Genomic DNA, 22,377 nt, shown 5'->3' with positions numbered 1-22,377 from the left:
CTTTCATCAAGTTTTCTGAAAACCTAACTACAATTTCATTCATAGCATTATTTATCTAACAAAAGACACTGAAAATTTCAATCAACCAACTAAAAATGATAATCATACAATAACTGTCCACATGCCAGAAACTACGCTAAACTTTTAGAATGCAAATCTCACTTAATCCATACAACAACCATGTTGGGTATTATTGTTATTCCTATGTTATAGGTAAAGAAAATGAAGTTTGGTTACATTAAGTAAATTGTCTAAAATCCAGCTAGTAGAGGACTATGGCAAAGGAAATAATGGTAGAGCAAGGATTTACACTCAGCCCTATCTAACTCTGAAGCCTATGATCTTAACCACTATCTTTAATATCTGATACACCATCACATTAAACAATGGCTCTTAGGAAGAGTGTACCAACCTTCCGAGGGGTTTGGAGATGTTAGGAGTAGGAAAACAAGAATGGTCCTGACCGAATGCCAATAGAATTAAGCCCCACCAAAAAAATACTGATTTAGAAGCATTCTCCTTAATCTGCATACCTCCAGATATAAAAAACTAGGACATTTTGACTATTTTAAGAAATTTCTTTCTTTTAAAATATTAAATTATTTATATGTTTCATTCACACTGCTTTTCTCATGAACTCTGCAGAAATAATGATATTTTGCCTTACCTAAAATGTTGAATTACACCAATTCTCTAAATATTAAAAAATAAAATGGGTGGTACCAAAGTGGTTTGTGAACAAACCTGAAAACATGAGTGACAGTATACATATTCTTTAAAGAAGTCTCTTTATATAGGGATAAACAAAGTTCTTTTTTAAAAATGAGGGGCAAGAAGGGGCAGAGAGAGGCACTAAAAAGTTATATAAGAAACCTTTTGGGGATGATAGATATGCTTACTCATGATTGTGGTGAAGGTTCAAGGTCTGTACATATGTCAAAACTTATCAAATTATACACTTTAAATATGTGCAGTTTATTGTTTGTCAATTGTATACCAATAAAACTATTTTTAATACAAAAATTAATTTCTGGAGCCTAAAAAGTATAAGTTTAAGTATTGTTTCCAAACAGTTCCACAAAGCCTGAGATGTAATAAGGATGGAAGGTTTAAAGGAGGTAACGAAGTAACTGATTCACGATTTCCTTCTTAAATGGGGTATAAGACTGCAGAAATTAAGTAGCGAAAATACTAACATTCTAAAATACAGTAGAAAAGGATCTCTTTGCCTGGAGTCCTTTATCCTAATTCAGATCAACAGCATGCATTGAGGCAAGGTGAGAAACCAGTCAACACCAGGCAGACACCCAATCCCAGAAGTCACCTACTGGCCACACAGAGCCATGGCATGTAGTTTCAGTCCTCACTGTCTTTGAAAAGTATCTTTTTAAATTAGTTGCCAACATTTAAAATTTTAGATATTACCCTTTTTTTTTTTTACTTTACTTTTTTTTTTTTTACTTTACTCTACTTTTTTGTTTTTTAACTTTACATCTTTTTTACTTCTCTTGGAAGATTTGGTAAACTCCTGGGCCCATGTTTCTAACCTGTCAGCCATAGGCCCCGACTCAGTGTCCACACTGTCTTGTCCCTAGCAGCTTGACCCAGCTACACTACCCCACCAGGTCTTCACAGACTCTTGAGTTTGCAATCCTTACCCTAAGGCTGTAAAGATTTTCTCTGATGAATGTTTTTGGGTTTTTTTTGATACTATCTATAGGCTCATGCCCACATTAAAGAGAATAGTCCTTAACTAGACGCATAATTCTCACTCCAAAGGGTAGGCAGCTTTTCTAACTCAGCAGGAAGTGGCAGCAAACAAGAAACTAGACTTAGCCATACCCATCCTTGAAGTAGAGGCAAGGAAGGCCAAGAATAAAAACAAATCCTGGAAACTGGCTCTTATGGCACTACTGTCAACAAATTCAGTGAAGAAACTTCTGACATACAATTCCCCCCCTGGAGATCTTCCCCAACGACCCCCAACACACACAAACACATACACATACACATATACACACACACACACACACACACATACACCCAACTTCCTCTCTAACCTTCCCCTCCCCAACTCTACTAGGCCCCTGAAATGGTACAGGAATCTATTATTCAGCCTCCAGCTTAAGATAAAAGAAAAAATTCTTTTCTTTTTTTTTTAACCTGGTGAAAAGGGAAAGTTCCCAAAGTATAATCACACAAATTATTACAGGACAAAATGGGTCAGAAACCTATTCTCATCCAATGAATAAACAACCAACATTTTAACCATTTTGTATCAGAAGCATTAACATTAAAATCAGGAAGAAGACAATGAGATCTGTTATTACTATTAACAGTTTTCTACTCAATTCATAAAAATAATAGAGAGAAATATTACAAAGAAGGCAATAAAAAACTCCCCATTTGTAGACAGCCTCATTCTACTTAGAATACACACAGAAATTACTGAAAAATTATGAAAATTAGGAGAATTTAGTAAGATGAATTGTTACAAAAGTAATATATAAAAATTAGTAGTTCCTCTATATGTTGATAATAATCATAGAAGAAATAGATTAGAAATTCAAACATAACAGAAAGCAAAATTATAAAATACTCAGCACCAAAAATAATAAAAGGTGCTATTAAGATCATATATCCTAGACCGAGAGACACCTTAAGGGTTTATGAACTGTCCCATCGCTAACTTAGAGAGTAGGGCTGGAATCTACCACAAGAAATTGACTCTACACCTCTGAACTCTGACACGAACTCCCTGCCAAAGCTTAGCTGACATATGACCCAAGAGGAAATCATGGCTTCTGTCCCCAGTGACAATCTGAACCTGATCAAGACCTGCATTTCCCTGGCCTCTAGTTCTGAATCATAAGAATCAGCTCAAAAATGTTCACATTTCTCAGATTTCATACAGGAAACAGAGCTAATCAACAGAGACACAAGATTTCACCACTTTTTCACAAATCAGATAAAACATCAAGTAGAAAAAACTTACTTATTCTCTAAAACAGGGATTTCAAAGACCTCTTAAAGAGCTTTTGGCAGAGAATCTTACTAAATACATTTGTGGAAATAAATGAGTACACAGACTTTTTACGTTACTATTAATATTACTGAACAGAACCAAAAGAAAGAATGTTTTGGAATGTGTTTATATTATTAAGAAATTCCCAAAGATATAGTCTTCCAAAGCTATGGTTTTTCCAGTGGTCATGTATGGATGTGAGAGTTGGACTATAAAGAAGGCTGAGCACCAAAGAACTGATGGTTTTGAACTATAGTATTGGAGAAGACTCGTGAGAGTCCCTTGGACTGCAAGGAGATCAAACCAGTCAATCCTAAAGGAAATCAGTCTTGAATATTCATTGGAAGGACTGACGCTGAAGCTGAAACTCCAATATGTTGCCCACCTGATACAAAGAACAGACTCACTGATGCTGGGAAAGATTGAAGCAGGAGGAGAAAGGGACGACAGAAGATGAGATGGTTGGATGGCATCACTGACTCGATGGACATGAATTTGAGTAAGCTCCGGGAGTTGGTGATGGACCAGGAAGTCTGGCGTGCTGCAGTCCATGGGGTCACAAAGAGTCGGACACGACTGAGCAACTGAACTGAACTGAACAGTCCTCTATAATTCAGAAGTTGTGATTATTTGACCATGGTTTGATGTCTGGATTATCTTTTCACTCTCTGGACAAAAGTAGTTTCCTAAGAAAATTAATAGTATAAACAAATGGTTTGAAGCACCACAGAAGCATCTGTTTACATTTAGATAATTAATATGCTAAGCACTCTTATCTACTAAATTAAAGCAGGTCACCTAAGGACTTTTATAGATAATACTTCATTAGCCTAATTATAATGGGTATATAAAGCTAAAGTAATAAAATGGACATTTGTTTTAAAACATTCTTCAATTTAAGCCTTTTACTAAATCAAACTAGCTTTCATACATTACTTTCAATTACTCAGGTTTTAAGTAGGGAAAAATAAAAACCTCCATTGAAATAGAAAATAAAATTCTTACCTTTGAAGCTCTCCATTCCCAACCATCACCTATCTTCTGTGAATGTTTAATGAATTCTGCACAATAATGCTGGAATGTTTTTTCTCCAAAGAACTCATCTTCTTCCATACTAAATGAGAACTGAAATATAAAAACTAATATTAACATCAGCTGTGGAATGAATACTGAAAGGAATTCTGCTAATTCATGTATTTCTTTAAACAAACCAAAATTTGGCATGGACATTGGAAAATAACCCCAGAGCCATTCCAAAAAAAAAAAAAAAAAAGTGTTTTGTTTCCATCTTTCTCTCCCTATCCCCATCTTTTAATCAGGAAGAAAATTTGATCAACATGAAAACTCAAAATCTAGTTTTTGAGTTGTAACAAATACATATCTATGGTTCAAAAAGTCTAGTTTGTCCATAAATTTAGTTTCAAGTGTTTATATTATCTCCCTTCTAATGCTTAATGCTTCCAAACAACCTCCTCAGACTTCCTTCTCTATCTCCTACCTTAGCTCTTATATAAACAGCATGACAGTGATTAGTGGAACTGGGCCGTTCTTCCCACTTTATTCAAGTTCAACTCACTAACAAATGATGTTCCAAAGCCTAAAGTAACTGTTTCACAAGGTGTAAGGTTATGATCACCTAATTAATTATCTACTTTATTGAGTCAGCAAATGTGACAAATCAAGGATTATCCTCATATTTGTTACATAAATCTGTCCAAAACATGAAATACTGTTTATAGAAAGAAAACTTTAGAGCATCTGAAAGGAAACTCACAGGTTATATAGTTCAAGTCTCTTGATGAGAAAAGTCAGACCAAGTGAATGCCCACATTCTCTTCGTTAGTGATAAGCATCATCAGACAATCAGCAACTGCTTACTATGTCAGGTACTTATGCTGGACACTTCACATTCCCACTTAATCCTCACACAACCCAATGGCTGTTGCTATCCTCAATCCTCCAAAGAAAAAGGGAAAGTAATCTGTCCAAGAATGTAGTTGTTGTTTAGTCAGTCAGTCACATCCAACTCTTTGGCAACCCCACAGACTATCGCCCACCAGGGTACCCTGTCTATGGTATTTCCCAGGCAAGAATACTGGAGTGGGTTGCCACTTCCTTCTCCAGGGGATCTTCCAGAACCAGGGATCAAACCTGCCTCTCCTGCATTGGCAGGCGGATTCTTTACCACTGAGCCACCAGGGAATCCCAAGAATATAAATGAGGAAAACTCAAAGATACAAATGAAGAAAACTTCAAACCCCAGTTCAACTCCAGGGCCAAAGATCTATCTATACTACTGATTCCCAGTACAGTGTTCTTTCTGATTATTCAAATTTACTATGACCTACATAAGAATTTGTTCATTCACCAATAAATACATATCAAATTTCTACTAAGTAGTAGGCACTATGCATAGACAAAGGTTAGATACACAAAAAATGAAAAAATATATAATCCTTGCCCTGCAAGAACTTATCTTGCAATGAAGGGAGATAACCAGTAACAATAATTACAGTAGAAACTCTTAACCAAGCACCACTCAACTTGCCAGGTTAAATGACACAATGTCTACTCCCTCTATAAAACACTGACTACAGCATGCTTATTATGAAGCATCTCTACTCCTATCAGTTGAGTGTAAGTTCACAAACCACATTCATGTATCATAAATACATACTTTAATACAACACAAACCAAATCAGTAAAATGTAAGTTAAAAAAGATACCTGTTATTTCTATGATGTAGACTTTATAAAGACTTGCAAAGACTATAAAGGCTAGTCTTTATATGAAAATATATACTATTGAACTAGTTATAGGCAATACAACTGAAAAGATTGGCTGAGGGGAAAAAAATCATACAAACCAAGGATTCTGCACTCAGACTGTTGCTCAAGTGGCTTATGTTCTTTCTTTTAAACCCAAAGTAGAAATTTAGAGGATGCATTCCACATTCGGTATAATTAAGAATGAACAATAAATTCCAATCAAGTACCCATACGCAAAGAAAATGCCTTGGTAATACATGGGAAAACTGGCAAATGAATATATTTATATGTTTTAAGTTGAAATAAAATGTTTTAGGTACATAAGTATAATTTTTCTAATTCTATCTTTAACCAAATCTTTCAATTAAGAGCTCACCTCTCAATTCTGACAGCACTGGAAAAAAGGACTCCAAGTTAAAGTATACAATGAAGCAATGCACAGATTATGGTAGGCACAAGAAGAGTCCCTAACAAAGAGGGGAAGTTGTGGGAAAGTGTGGGGTGGGAGTGGAGTTGAATCTATAAGGTATGTAGGAGTTTTTGCAGGGTAACTGTCAGTGAGTGAATGCAGGGATTGGAACAGTGGTCCACGCAGGGAGGATGGTGTGAACCAAGGTAAGTAAGGGTATAAAGAACTGGAAGTTTGATGCCACCAACATAATAAGGTAAATATACGAAGAGGGACTTCCCTGGTGGTCCAGTGGCTAAGACTCTGCACTCCCAAAGCAAGGGGCCTGGGTTCGATTCCTGGTTAGGAAACTAGATCCTACATGTTGCAACTGAAAAAAGATCTTGCATATCACAACTCAGACCCAGCATAACCAAATAAAAAATATATATATTTTGTCTTAAAGAGATAGGCAGAGAGTAAGGGAAGGTAGAGATAGTCAAATCCTATGCAAGTTAATCTGTCTGCCCTTACTGCTGCTGCTGCTGCTAAGTCGCTTCAGTTGTGTCCGACTCTGTGCAACCCCAGAGACAGCAGCCCACCAGGCTCCCCTATCCCTGGAATTCTCCAGGCAAGAACACTGGAGAGGGTTGCCATTTCCTTCTCCAACTAGTGGAGCAGAAATGGATGGGAAAGGTCTCAAAGATACTAGATAGAATAGTAATGAACTTCCTGACAGGAGGCTTGTATACCATGCCAGAGTCTGAACCATTTCCATAGGAAACAGAGAATCAGAAGTTGGAGCTGAAAAGTCAGAACAGTAAATTACTGGTGGTTGGGCTTTCCTTGTGGCTCAGCTGGTAAAGAATTCGCCTGCAATGTGGGAGACCTGGGATTGATCCCTGAGTTGGGAAGATCCCCTGGAGAAGGGAAAGGCTACCCATTCCAGTATTCTGGCCTAGAGAATTCCATAGACTGTATAGTCCATGGGTTTGCAAAGAGTCTGATGACTGAGTGACTTTCACTTTCACATTCCATGGAGTAAGTATCTAAAGGGCACAGCTTGAGGGCAGGGAGGAGAGTTAGAAGCTGTTACAGTGGTCTATGAAAGATCATGAGGAGCTAAACCCAGGCAATGAAAGGGAGCAGAAAGAATTGCTGTTGTTTTAGTTGCTGAGTCCTGTCTCTCTTGTGACCCTATTGGACTGTAGCCCTCCAGGCTCCTCTGTCTATGGGACTTTCTGGGCAAGATTACTGGAGTGGGTTGCCAGTCCCTCCTCCAGGGGATCTTCCTGACGTAGGGATCAAACCTGCATCTCCATATCTCCTGCACTGCAGGCGGATTCTCTACCACTGAGCCACCATGGGGGAAGCCCCGCAGAAAGAATATGTATCTTAAATTAAGGAGGGAGGCCAAGATGAACTTAAAAGATCTGGAATTCATTTGTTTAAAAGAGACAAATGAAACCATGAGAGTAAACATTGCAAACTAGAATGCATATGGCAGATTCTTAATACGGCTTCTGGTGCATTATGAAATTTTACACTAAATTTTGTGTGTATACACCTACCTATATTTTGAAAAGGAAAGATTCTAGAATTTTCAACAGATTGCTTGAGGAGTCTTAACCAAAAAGTTAGGAACCTCTGTGCATAGTGAAAAGAGAGGTGGTTTGAGAAAGAAACCTTCAGAGCAGCAGCAATTAAGGGACCTATAAAGGTAGAAGAACAAACACAAGAGCTAGAGAATAAGGAATGAGGCATTAGGAGATCCCAGCAAGAGCAATGCCACAGAGACAGGGAATAAAGGTTTCAAGGGAGTAGAAAATAACTAACAAAGAACCAACACTGTCAAAAGAAAAGAGAGACCCATTAAGAAAAGGGTTGAAAACATGTATGGAGCTTGAAAATGAAGCAGTCATTGATGCCTTAGTGAGCAGTTTCAGCAATGGTAGAGAAAGCAGGCTGTGATGGGCTAAAGAGAAAACTACACATACAGAAATAAGCAAAATATTTGTAGACTACTTTTCAAACAATTTGATTGGAAAGTAGATACAAATGGTAACCGAAGCAGTACATAGGCTTAAGGGAGGATATTGTTTTTCCTAAGAAAGGAGATAAGAATAGGTGTTTAAGCTGAGCAAAGGGGGTTGGAGAGAAGGAAAAGTTGAAAATACCAAATAGAGAAAGTGACTGATGAAGCAATATCCTAAAGAGGCTGGGAGGAGATATAGTCATCAGTACCAGAGGATGGATATGAGTAACACGACACCCCTTGCAATCGAAGGAAAGGCATTTGAGGATGAATATTAAGGAAGACAAAGTCTGATGATCACAAGATTTTCAGATACAGGGGTAGAGGACAGTGAGGTGTTTGAGGAAGCAAGTATAGATTAGGAATTGCTAGTGAAGATGAGAGGACAGCATTTAAAGATAAGCAGACACAAAGAAAGGCCCAGCACAGGTTGGGAGCCTGAATTTGTGGTACAGCATTCTATGAGGTATTGTGGTTGCCTTCAGCAGTGCTCAGCTCACTTCCCCTTGTCAGAACCAGCAGAGAGTGCTGCACTGATTACACATAAAGCTGAGTTTTGCTGGTTGAGTCAGTGAAAGAATATGGGTAAAAGAAGGAAAAGAATATGCTACTGAGAACAACAGCTCAAAGGTCCAAATTATGTAAAAAAAAATAAAAGATGCTGAGAAGGGGCTATAAAAATATGGCAGTATCAAGAAATATTACATATGAAAGATGGTGAAGAACAACTGCAGTGAAAGGAGGGAAATGAAAGAATGGGAAGACTATGAGACTTAGGACTTGAGAAGGTCTCAGCTGTGGCCATGGAAGTTAAATATATAAAGTAGCTTGGAAATGAAGGTCACTGGAGCTCAGGAAGTTTAAAAAACTATAAGACATAATGTTTGCTGTCTTCCACACAGACACTTAAGTCACTTAGGATTATTAGGAGAGCTATCAAGAACAGAGAGCTCTTTTAAAAATATGGAAGCTCAACTAAGAGACTTAGAAATGACAACTGGCAAATGGTAGAAGACAGTAGAGCACAGAGGTGGTAAGTAACACAGAGGTGGTAAGTGTAGTATACAATGCCAAGACCATCAAGAATAATCACTAATAAACCAATACCTTTGTTTACGATAATGAGAACACAGCCTTGCATTCTTTCTCAAGATGACGCTCAAGGCACCAGTGATTACCGACGGCATGTGAGAAAGAAAGACTACCCTGTCATATCTGGTAGAGCTGAATTTCATGAGACTCAAAGTAGCAGGACTATTTCCATGATGCTGAAGAAGTAACCTAAAATTGACTCTGCAGAAGTGGGGGTTACCAGCAATCGCAATACCCTGAGCCTTGCAGGGTGGAAGAAAAAGCAGCCTCCATTCAAAGAGGGTTTTGGTTTTTTTGTTGTTGTTTATAAGTCAAGTTTCCTTGAAAACGACTTGGTGGAAGCACTAGCCTGCACAGATGTTAACATTATGTAAGATACGTGTAGAAACACTATATCCGCGTGCCACTCCCACCCTGGAGATTCATAACGCACACTGTGTGAGGAAACTAATAACTCAGGGTTTCCCAACTGGTTTGGCCACAAAATTCCTTTTCTTGGTAACATTTTTTAACACCTTACCCCACAGAATGTTATAAAGGAAATAACGGATGAAGGGTTTAGGTTTTTTGTTTGTTGGTTGGTTTGTTTTTTAACTGTGGATGTGTGCTCCTGAGGTCACAACAGAAAATCTGAGAGGAACAGGGGAACAGTGGGAGAACAGGTTTGGGAACAGAAAGCACCAAGTAGAGGAATGTAAGTACAGTAGAGTCGATAAGCTGCAGGGGCTCCGATGAAGGCAGTCAAATGTTTCAAGGATATAAGTGAGATCTCCAGTTTACATGCAAAATTCTGGTTAGCAAGCTGTTTCAGTGCACATACAAATTGAGAAAGTGACATCTAAGAAGTCTGTAAAAGGAAAAACAGAAGCTAACTTAGCAAAAGGAGGAGGTAAAGGAAACAGAATGTGCAAAAACCCAAGAAGTTCTGGTAATTGAAAAACTCTTGTTTAACTGAATTAGAGGTAGAGGAAGGGTACTGAGAAAACCACAGCTGATGAAGAGGGCCTTGTAGCCTGAGGGCTCAAAAAGGTTTTGAAAGAGGGAGTAAACTGATCAGATTAGCATTCTGGCTTCCAAAGGAGAATACAGATCTCATCTGACTGGACAGAGATCAGTTAAAAGGTTCTTAAAATGATTCAGGAGAGACACAATAGTATTAAATGAAGACTGGCAGTAGAGTGGAAGAGGCACAGATTCAAAAGAGATTTTGATAGTGTAATATACTTATTACAACACTTGGCTGGTCTTGGTATGTAAGGAATTGGTGGGAGAAAAGGTTCAAGAAACAGTCTTAGCTCTTTGCCTTAAGTGGTAGTCTCTGCCTAGGTGGCACAGTGGTAAAGAATCTGCCTCCCAATGCAGGAGACTCAGGTTCAATCCCTGGGTCAAGAAGATTCCCGTGGAGGACGAAATAACAACCCACTCCAGTATCCTTGCCTGAAAAACCCCATGGACAGAGAAGCCTGGTGGGCTACAGTCTGTGGAGTCGCATAGAGTCAGACACAACTGAGCAACTGAGCACACACATACCTGATGGACTGAAACAGGTCCCTGGAGGAAAAGCAGGTTTGGCAAGTGAGATGGGTTTAACATAGTGCCCCTGAGTTTTACTTTGAAATGTCTGTGCAGTACCCAAGCAAAGAGATCTAGCAGGCATTTTGAGTCTGGAACTCAGGAGGAAAGAGAAATCTGAGCTAGGAATATTAATTCTCAATCAATATTTCATAGATAATAGAACACATCTGATCACTTAGGGAGAGGATACAGAATGAGAAGAGGAAGACCAAAACAAAGCAGTTACAGAAATAATTTTTCCAACTGTATGATGACCATGACATATACTGAGAGATGCTAAATCAAAGAAAAATTGAAGTTAATTCATAAAGAATACTAAAACATTTTGGAACATTTTATAAATTCGAAACAAACTCTTACTTAATAACAAAACCGAACTAAGTAAAAACACTCCATTCCCTAAGCCCTCCAGTGACTTGAGGTTTACTGAACTATTCAAAATGTTAGTCAAAACATAAAATTTCACTCAATAGTCATAGTTTATCTAATTAACAGCACTGTGCCACTAGCAACATGACTGAACATCAAAGCACTAATTAATTTTTGGTTGACTACTTTTAAAAATTATCTAAAGACTAGGCTTTGCTCAAGGATGTTACATATAATAAAAAAAAAAAAAAACACTTATGGCTTGATTATAAAATTAGGAACTATATTATATTAAAATGATATCCATCTCAATTCAAATCATCATAATATGGTATAATGAAATATCACTGAATAATTATTACCTCTTTGCTCAAGTAAGAATATTTCAAATCATTAAAAATGAAAATAAAATACAACCAACATTTTTATATGTTCTTTTCAATTGTAACACACTGGTCCTTTACAGGTTCACAGTCTAGTAGGGACAGAAATTAGAATCTTAGAACTATAAAAAGGTTGGAATTATGGTCAAAAATAGAAATAACCACAACTGCAACTTATTAAGCAATAATGGCAAGAATAATCCTTATTTTGCACATGGAAAACCTGAGACATGTGAACTGCCTCTGTTTCCAGACTTAAGCTATCTTCAGACCAGAGGTAAAAACAGAATACAGATGAACTATCAGTAAAAGACAAATTCCAATTCTCATCTATCCTAAACAAAGAAACTCTCATCTCTTACTATGAGGAAAAGTTAGGAATAAGTCAAAACTCTTCTGGGTCAAAGTGTAAGTTGTTAGTACATCTATTTTGCTTGAGTTTCACTCTTGCTGAACAGCTGTCTGTTTTGAACTCAAACAATCAAAACTTTATTTTAAGTGCTCAAATAGAGGCTAAAGACTGGAAAGGTAGAATAATTTTTTTCCTCACCAAGTGAAAGAAGTCTTTCTAAACTATGTGTTAGCCCTAAACTAGACAGTGTAAAGCAGCTTATTCTGCTGCTATTCAGATCAGTTCAGTTCAGTCACTCAGTTGCGTCCAACTCTGCAACCCCATGGACTGTAGCACGCCAGGCCTCCCTGTCCATCACCAACTCCCAGAGCTTACTCAAACTCATGTCCATCTAGTCGGTGGTGCCATCCAATCATCTCATCCTCTGTCGGCCCCTTCTCCTCCTGCCTTCAATCTTTCCCAGCATCAGGGTCTTTTCCAATGAGTCATCCAATGAGCTGCTATTAAATATTATCTTTTCAGAAAAGTAACCCCAATGAATTCTAATACTGTGTATATAATCATTGTTCAAATAATTCTTTTTAATTTTATTTTTTTTCTTTTTAATTTTAAAAACAATTCTTTTCACTACTCGCCACATATTTTAATGAGATTTTTTAATCTAACGTGTGGGTAACTGATTCTTTGTTTTAGGGATTTTTGTTTTTTGGGTCAGAGATATTTCTTTTAATGAATCTATAAATCAGTGTATATCAGAGTCATTAATAAGACTAAAACATGTTAAGAAATATAAATTTCCCCAGAACTTCAGATCATTTACAAAAATGTGATTATCACAGAACATACTATGCATACTTTGAAACATTAAAGATCAATTGTAACTAATAAAAGTAGGCAAGTTCCTCTGTCCTTGTCCCTGCAGCAATTCTACATTTTAACTGGAGATTTAGACTCTTTCCTTAAAAATGCATGCAATTACTGGCTAGGGAAGTGAACTCAACCTATTATCTTTATGTGAATTTGACTGGAATTAATTTAAATTAGTTAATCATTTACCTAGCAGGGTCCTTGGGTAGTGGCCCTCAAATTTTTGAGAGTAAAGAAGCACCCAGGGTATAAATTTAAATGTAGAATCCTAGGCCCAGACAAGAAACATCACCCAATTCTGAAAGCCCCAAAATAAGCGTTTGTAATTAGCAGTAGGGATACTTTTGAGGATTCATGCTAGAACACCAAGACAATAGACAGATTGTTTTAATAGGGATATTAATGGCCCTGGATTTCAAGGCATGTGTCAACCTGGGCGAGGCACAGCAGGCATGATCCCAGTAATCCAATAAATGGCATTGTGCACTTAGTCGCTCAGTTGTGTCCAACTCTTTGTGACCCCATGGACTGCAGCCCGCCAGACTCCTCTGTCCATGGGGATTCTCCAAGCAAGAAGTACTGGAGTAGGTTGCCATGCCCTCCTCCAGGGGATCTTCCCAATCCAGGGATCGAATCCAGGTCTCCTGCACTGCAGGGGGATTCTTTACCAGCTGAGCGCCCAGGGAGGCCCAATAAAAAGCACAGGAGGCAGAAAAGGAGAGGAAGCTAGTTCAGGCTTGACAGCAGTTGACCAGCAAGCTCAGCACTCCCTCTTTGCCTTTCCACTGAAACACACATCCCAGATCAAAGCTTAACTGGGATACCACACTGTACCTAAACTGGACTTGAGGGACTTGGGATAGCTTTATTGGTAGCTGATGCTTGCTATGGCCTCTGCACCAAAAGGTCCAGTTAGGAAGAGGGTTAGAAGGCATCTAGCTCTTCTCAATTCTATATTTCCTTCAGGAAAAAAAAAAAAAGAGCCTGCAGTGCCCCCACAGCTTGGAGCTGAGGACAGAATTCATGAGACTGCTTTCTTTCCTCAAGTCTCCCTCATATTCCAAGCACCTAGGGGGCATTTCCTTCAGAGAAACTTTATGCAGTGGTATGAGGGAGATGGATTGTATCAGAGAGTCAGCTGTTAAGTTTTCAGGAGTTCAGGGAGCTAGCTGATATCAAGTTGACAGCTTGAAATTAACCACAACGGGAATATATACACCACAGAAACTGACAAATGCCACAACTGGCTTCCAATACCCATTTGTAATTCTCTTTAAAGACCATTATCTCCCAAAGATACAATGTTCATGGCCGGAAATGGAAGGTGAAGCCTGTAGAGAACTGCAAACGGTTAGGTAAAGTCAGCAACAGGTGGTTAAGGGAACAGAACGAATCCTCAGAAGAACAGTACCACACCACTTACTTTCCCCACCCAAAACACTCAAAAACGATACATCACTTCAAATTACACCAAAATATCCCCCTCATTAGGGAAACAGGCCTGAAAGATTAAAGAATAGGAAAGGCCTCTCCTGAGTACAGAAAGATCTATCCTTCATAAATTGGGTTGTATCTATCAAAATGCTCTCCACCCTAATACTGAGAAGAGTCCCACAGCATCTAAGTGTAGTGAAGGGGATACAAGAAGCTTACTCAGTCTGACAAGAATGAGCAACACCATCCCTACAGAAGTCCCTCTTCTGTCAAGCTAAGAAAACCAAAAACCTTGCTAACAGCACAGGGCCAAGCTGAAGCTTGCACACCAGAAGAAAAAGGAGCATTGCCATAAAGAAGAAAGCTTGCTCCTATCATGGGCTTACACTAGGAAACAGGAGGAAAAACTCAGAAATTATCCTTCTCCCAATTGAAAAAGTGAGTGACTGAGTGAGTGAAATCACTCAGTCGCGTCCGACACTTTGCGACCCAATAAAGTGTAGCTTACCAGGATTCTCCGTCCATGAGATTCTCCAGGCAAGAGTACCGGAGTGGGTTGCCAGTTCCTTCTCCAATTGAAAAAGAAAAGGGCAAATAAAAAAAAAGTCTTTGAAAAGCAAGAAATGAGAGGGGAAACAACAGCTAAGATTAAAAAGGAAACTGAAGAAGAAAAAACTGGAAGGGAATTCAAACATATAATAGTAGACAAAGGTACAGAAACAGGCGGGGGGAAATCTCATTAACATTTTAACATATACACATGAGATGATCTCCAAACACAGAAGAAAAAGGACCAAGAAGAAAACAATGTATATTGATTGACAGGAAGGACAAAGAACACAGATCCAACCTACAAATAACTGGCATTTCTGAACTGAAATCATAAGCAAGCATACAACTGAAAATTTTTTCCTGAGCTGAGTAAAAGAAAGATTAAAAAGATTTACCCCCATAAACTGAGTGGATTCACTATGTTTGAGAAAAATGCTGGAAAGAAACCCATGCCTAGAGGTAGTCTATGGAATTTATTTAAAGAACAAAAAGGAAAACAAAAATGCAGACACGAAAAAAAAAAAAAAACAGTTTGGCTCCAAAGGAACAAAAATCAGGGTAGCCACAGCCATCTCTTCCACCAGAGATGACAGAGCAATGTTTAAACAGCTGAGGACTTGTGACTTATAATTTCATATCTTATAGGAGAAGGAAATGGCAACCCACTCCAGTACTCTTGCCTGGAAAATTCCATGGATGGGGGAGCCTGGTAGGCTGCGGTCCATGGGGTCGCAAAGAGTCGGACACGACTGAGCGACTTCACTTTCTTTCTTTCTATAGTTCATTTTGGAGAAGGAAATGGCAACCCACTCCAGTGTTCTTGCCTGGAGAATCCCATGGACAGAGGAGCCTGGTGCGGCTATAGTCTGTGGGATTGCAAAGAGTCAGACACGACTAAGCAACTAACACACACACACACATAACCTTATAACAGAGTTAAGCATGCTATATATACTAAATAAAAATACTAAAAAAAATTCAAACTTTGAAATGAATTTATTTTACATATCTACCTCTTAATAGCACCTTTCTTCAACTAAACTTTTAAGCCTATTCATAAGTTCGATCTTTTCCCATTCAAACAATAGATTTGTATGACATCTAAACTTTCTGATACTGGTGTCATTACTTTTACAAGATTATTGTGTTTTTACATAAAACAAGACTTCTCTGCATACATGTGAGAGAAATTATTCCTCCAGCAGAACTGATCCACCAGCTCAAATTCTTTTGCTGGCTTTGAATAGTGGGACTTGTAGAACTAACTCATCAGCACATATGCTAATTAGACCAGACCCAGGAACTAAAAGCTTATGACCTTGGCCAAAGATATTCAAGAAATAAGACAGTACAAAAAGATCAACACTGTTTCAGAGATTCCAGACTCAGCGCTGGTCTAAAGTCTGAATTCATGACAGAGCAATGTGTTTTTAAAATATATTACCAAGTGTCACTACTTTTTGCAAAAAAAATAAAAAGCAGTTGGACATTTTCATCTTGCAAAGTCTTAATTAAAGACTAGATTAACATGCCTTCTTATTTCTACAAGATTTTCATTCATTCACTCAGCACCTACAATATTCTAGCACTTACTATGTGTGTAGGTCCTCAAAGGAAGAAGTGTCAAAATTTTTCTGGGAAAATCAGAGAAGACTCCAGAAAAAGGGAATCTGGAAAACTTGGAACTGAATTTTGAAGTTTGAATAAGAGCCTACCAGGTGGAGACAAAAGTATGTCAAAAGATGGAATAGCGCCAGCAAGACAGGGCCTGAAAAGAACGTGCTAAGTTTAAAAAAAAAAAAAAAAGGCAGCAGATGAAGCATAGGTTTTGTGTAAAGTAAGACAAATAAGGTCCAATGGCTCCCAACATCAGGAGGAACCACTCTTGAAGGGGTTGTTTGGAAATGAGTAGGATCATACTGGATTGTAACAGAGGTGGGGTGGGGCATGAGGAGATGCAGTCTGTCATTGCCACTTAGTGCTCAAAGACCAAGTATAATAAGCATTCTGCAATGTACAGAACAGTTCCATAAAAATGGTGGTTGAGCCAACAAAGGTCCATCTAGTCAAAGCTATGGCTTTTTCAGTAGTCATGTATGGATGCGAGAGTTGGACCATAAAGCTGAGCACCGAAGAATTGATGCTTTTGAACTGCAGTGCTAGAGAAGACTCTTGAGAGTCCCTTAGACTGCAAGGAGATCAAACCAGTCCATCCTAAAGGAAATCAGTCCTGAATATTCATTGGAAGAACTAAAGCTGAAGCTGAAATTCTAATACTTTGGCCACCTAATGTGAAAAACAGACTCACCGGAAGAGATCCTGATGCTGGGAAAGACCGAAGGCAGGAGGAGAAGGGGATAACAGAGGATGAGATGGTTGGATGGCATCACTGACTCGATGGACATGAGCTTGAGTAAGCTCCGGGAGTTGGTGATGGACAGAGGAGCCTGGCGTGCTACAGCCCATGGAGTCGCAAAGAGTCGGACATGACTCAGAGACTGAACTGAACTGAGCCCTCTTTGAGAAAAACTGAGAAGCAGGTTAGGCTTAACAAAGTCTGATGAACTTAACCCTAGGGCTTCTTTGTATGTTTTTGAATGCGTATCTGTTATCACAATATACATTTCACACACTAAATACATCCAAGGAAGCTGTATTTTTCCTCAGCAAGTGATATGTTTCCTTCTTTTCAATGACCATCATGAAGCTCAGAACTTAGTCTATATCCCACCACTATATGTTTGAGTATAACATACTCCATCTGGAGGAAGAAATGGCAATCCCTGCCAGTATTCTTGCCAGGAGAATTCTATGGACAGAGGAGCCTAGAGTGCTACAGTCCATGGACACAGAGTCAGACACAACTGAGCACACAGACACCCAATATACCCCAACCTCATCTTTCTATTCACATGTCAGTTTTTCACGACTCTCATTTATCTTTGTTTTGTATGTTTTTATATTATGTACAATTTATTGTTGTTATTTAGTCACTCAGTCGTGTCTGACTCTGCAATCCCACAGACTGTAGTCCACCAGGCTCCTCTGTCCGTGGAATTTCCCACGCAAGCATACTGGAGTAGGCTGCCATTTCCTTCAGGGGATCTTCCTGACCCAGGGACACACTCAAGTCTCCTCCACTGTAGGCGAATTCTTTACCATTGAGCCACCCTATGAATTAAAAACCATATTAGCTTGTTACATCCTCACAGCAACCCTATGAGGTAGTTACTACGATTTTCTCCATTTTATACATGAAGAAATTGGGATAGAGAGGTTAAGTAATTCGTCCAAGGTACCAGTTGTTAAATGTGGCAATCTGACATAAGGCAGTCAATGCGGAATCAGAGCTTCTGCTCTAGAGTAATTACATTTCAGGTAATCCTTGAATTATAAAAGGATACTGAAAGGCAGAGCTACTACAAAAAATAATGAAGATGATGAGGGGTTGGGGGGCAGGCAGTGAATCTAGGAACAGGCTGAAATGAGGCAGAGTAGACAGGTAAAGAGCCTAAATAGAGAATGTAGATTAAGGAACACTGGAATACTGGGGTGTTTGTATGTGTGTGTGTGGGGGGGGGGGGGGGGGGGGTGCAGTTTCTAAATCTACTTAAAACTCTAGAGAGATTCTATTTGAAACAGTAAACAAAAGGAAACTATAAATTCTTGAACTTAAAAGAGATGATTAAAGTTTTTTTCCAAAAGCTATTATACAACAGTGATATGACTGAACTGAACTGAACTGATATGAACTAACCCTAAATTTGAAGCTAAATTCATATTAGTAAATATTCTTTCTTGGTCCTGTAAACCTACACGATCAAGCACTATAAGGCCTAGGGTGCCAGTTACATTAGACAACCCTCAGGTTCTGCATGATTTTCAGCAGCCTCTCCTTAATTTGGATGCTTTTAGGTAGGATTTATTCTCCATTCCCCTACTTTCCAGTTGTTTTATACCCAGAAATGTGGCCCCTGAAGACACTTGTTAATCACCAATCTCTAGGGCATTTTGTTGTTATTAGGGTTCCCTGATAATGTTCATGTCTCAAACACTGCCTCTAGGGTCCCTAACACATCTCTAGAGCTGACTCATTTGAAAAGACCCTGAGGCTGGGAAAGATTGAGGGCAGGAGAAGGGGACAACAGAAGATGAGAAAGTTGGATGGCCTCACCGACTCAATGGACATGGGTTTGGATGGACTCTGGGAGTTGGTGATGGACAGGGGGGCCTGGCATGCTGCGGTTCATGGGGTCGCAAAGAGTTGGACACGACTGAATGACTGAACTGAACTGAACACATCTCTAGGCTTCAAAGATATCAAAAATTAAATCAAGCCCAGGCTGAAAGAAATTACTTATATAAACTTTACCCTACTTGTTTTTCCTAAGGGGTTGCTTTATCATTCTCAGAAACTTAAAAGCTCATTTTGTAAATGTCTTCTCTTATCCATATTTGACCCTTCAGAAGCAAGAAGGATAGGAGGAGTACTACTTAGGGCCCATGCTTTCCAATTCTTTAATGTCTAAAGTAAGCTTTTACTACTAAAGAGCGAGGCCATTGTCAAAGTGTAATTTTTGAGACATTATAAACACGATTCATACAAAGTGAGCCTGTGGCAAAGATTTACTGAATTCATAATGAACTAACAAGCCGAATGGTAAAAAATATTTTTAAAAATCTTGGAAATAGGGCAATAAAACAATAACCTTCAGCGTAATTTTTTCTCCCAGTCAGAAATAATTTGCATCTCCATTAGACAAAAAACTGCAAAGCCTGGGCCCTAATCAATACTATGTCAAGCAAAAGTATAGTTCCCTAGATAACTGAGTCTCTAACAGGTGGGCCTATTAGACAAGGCTCTACTTTGAAAAGACAGTGTAGCAATCCTTTTGCCTTTTGGAGGATGTTTATAACTTTTACCATCATAAAAGTTTGGCTCTATAAATCAAGTAACTAACATTCCTTTATCCCGCCCATCCTCCAGTCATCATTTCAGATACTATGAGTAGACAGGTTATTTGGAAGAAAAATTCCTATTACTTAAAGAATAATAATTTCTTCAGGTTAAATAATACTTGACTAATGGAATCCCTGGAGAACCAAATGGCAACCCACTCCAATACTCTTGCCTGGAAAATCCCATGGATGGAGGAGCCTGGTGGGCTACAGTCCTTGGGGTCGCAAAGAGTCGGACACGACTGAGCGACTTCACTTCACTAATGGAATCCCAGTACATTAATATCCTTTGTTTCAAGATTAGGAGGCAAAGACATTCTAAATGGGGACTGGCTTTAAACCCAGGGTAGGAACTACCTAAATGGAGGGTGAGGTCACGATAGTGGCCCAGGAGTAGGGTCCAGACCCGGTGGCAGCTCGTCCCCGCGCCGCGGTCCCAGCGCGACCCGGCCTGCATTTCACGGGCGGGAGCCCCGCGTCCCCGCCCTTTTGTTCAGGGCTGGGCTGTTTCCCGCCCTCCCTTCCCCCCTATCTCAGGAGTTGTGTGACGCCCGTGCAAGCAAGAGACCGGGGAAGAGACTCTGCCGGCAAAAGCTGTGGGAATACTCACCCCGCTCCGCTCGGCCCCAGACCCGGCCGCCCAGCCCAGCGGGGGCGGGGCGACGGAGTTGGGGGAGGGGAGCTGGGGTGAGGGACCCACCGCCCAGCCAGCGATCGCGAGGACTGGAGCAATGGGCCCCCGGGGCAAACGGGGCTGCGGCAGAGGAGCAGAACCTGCCGGCAGGGACGCCCACCACTGAAAAGAGCCCTAGCCCGCCCTCAGCTGCCGTCGCCTGAGGCGACTCAGAGGGAGCATGCGCACTGTATCTCCCGCACACTCCGGGACACGGCTCGCGCCGGCGGCTGACGTAGTGGGCCGCGTGCGTCGGGACCGGGCCGGGGGGCGTGACCTCTCTGGGGCTTCCAACGGCCGCCGCCGAGGCTCCGCCCCGCACTTCGCAGGGCGGCGGTGGGCTCTCTCAGCGCCGCACAAAGGAGGCGCCTTGAGAAAGGGGAGGGGTTGTCAGCGACTTCAAGAGTCTCTGCATACTCTCCTCCAACAAACAACCAAGTATCTAGAAAATAAAAGGATGCCCAATGGAGAAAGGTAGGGCAAGAACGGAGCTGAACCGTTCAGTGCTCCTAGAGTGTCCTCAGAGGTTGGAGAACCGTGCCGGCTCTCAAAACACACACTGCAAAACTCCTGTGAGCGCAATTAAGCACTAGCACGACCACCTTTAAAACTTACGGACCGATATAGAAGTTAGGGACTGGAGAATTGACAGTAGTACCGTCTGGCACAAAGCTCAGGGGGGAAAAAAAACTGGGTGCAGAATTAAATTGGAGCGCGGGGTGGTGGAATATAAAAAAGACTAGAGAAAATGCAGAGAGTAACAGGGGTTATCCAACTGAAATACTGAAAATGCAACGGCAGACATCTGAGGGAAAACTAGCATCTGCTCCTTTTAACACGACAGAATTAAATTTGTTTCAAAAGAAATGAGTAAACACAGGCAAAGAAGTGAAAGGAAAACCTGCCTTCAAACGTACAGAGCATGGTATTGATCTTGTACCACAGTTATGTAAGATGTCACCACTGGAGAAAGTTAGGTGTTGGATGCTCAGAACACAATGTACTATTTTTACAATTTCCTGTGAGTTTATAATTATTTCAAAGTACTCTGTGTGTGTGTGTGTGTGTGTGTGTGTGTGTGTGTGTGTGTGTAGGTATCGCTCAGTCGTGTCCGACTCTGCGCACCATGGACTATAGCCCGTCAGGCCACTATGTCCATGGAATTCTCCAGGCAAGAATATTGGCATGGGTAGCCGTTCCCTTCTCCAGGGGATCTTCGTGACCCAGGGATCTAAGCCAGGTCTGTCACATTGCAGGCAGGTTCTTAACCATCTGAGCCAAAAAGGGACAACCCTGATCAGTGGTAATCAGAGGAAGGGAATGACTAAAAAGGGGCTTGAGGAAATTTTGAGGGGTAATAGAACTTTACCTTCGTTTGCCAAAACTCTTAAAAGAGATTTTGCCGCGTGTAAAATAGCTTAAAACTCAATTTTAAAGAAGATACCAGTGGTAAAGATGAAAGTCCTAACATGTTTGAGCAACTGTAGATATAAATTAATTGGATAACTGCCAATTAAAATTATCCACTTTATTTTTGAAAAGCATGGGGCAGTGAGAGAATTTCAGCTGGTGGGTGTCTCCAACTTTACCCAGTTATTTTTAAAACATAATTTTTTTTTTTTTTTTGCCAAAGGAATACTTTTACTGTAATATTGAAATAAGGCTAGTGACCCAGAATCATATCCCTGTCCTTCCCTCTGTTGGAAACCAATTGCTCCTGAGTTTCAGGAGGAAGCGTTTCCCCCAGTTATTGTTTGTAGAAAAAGGCTTTTATCTCCTAAACCTTCCATGAGTCCCAAAGAGCATATCCAAGCAGTTACTGGTTTTGGGAATTAATGAAGCTCAAGTTCTTGATGTCTCATCACAAAGAATCAGTGAGAGACATAGTGATGGATAAGAAATAGA

General features: G+C 39.9%; 1 protein-coding gene across 3 annotated transcripts in view; it reads right to left on the bottom strand.

Moving 5' to 3' along the window:
- The window catches only part of ATG10 (autophagy related 10), a 254,085-nt gene extending 233,613 nt beyond the window's left edge, over positions 1 to 20,472 (bottom strand). Inside the window, exons 1-2 of one of the 3 annotated variants that reach the window (XM_061151949.1) lie at positions 20,410 to 20,472; positions 4,031 to 4,150 (exon numbers count right to left, since the gene is read on the bottom strand). In XM_061151949.1, coding sequence (XP_061007932.1) covers positions 4,031 to 4,138 — 108 coding nt within the window. In that variant the 5' untranslated portion in view covers positions 4,139 to 4,150; positions 20,410 to 20,472. Of the gene's footprint in view, positions 1 to 4,030; positions 4,152 to 12,362; positions 12,440 to 20,409 lie in introns of those variants that run through there. The other 2 variants (XM_061151950.1, XM_061151951.1) reach the window with 2 other exon arrangements.
- Between the last annotated feature and the right edge of the window lie 1,905 nt (positions 20,473 to 22,377).

This window comes from Dama dama, chromosome 9 (assembly GCF_033118175.1).
Source record: "Dama dama isolate Ldn47 chromosome 9, ASM3311817v1, whole genome shotgun sequence".
In the NCBI taxonomy this organism is placed as follows: domain Eukaryota; kingdom Metazoa; phylum Chordata; class Mammalia; order Artiodactyla; family Cervidae; genus Dama; species Dama dama.
The sequence above is the reverse complement of the archived record's forward strand: the minus strand, read 5'-3'. Positions and strand labels throughout refer to the sequence as shown.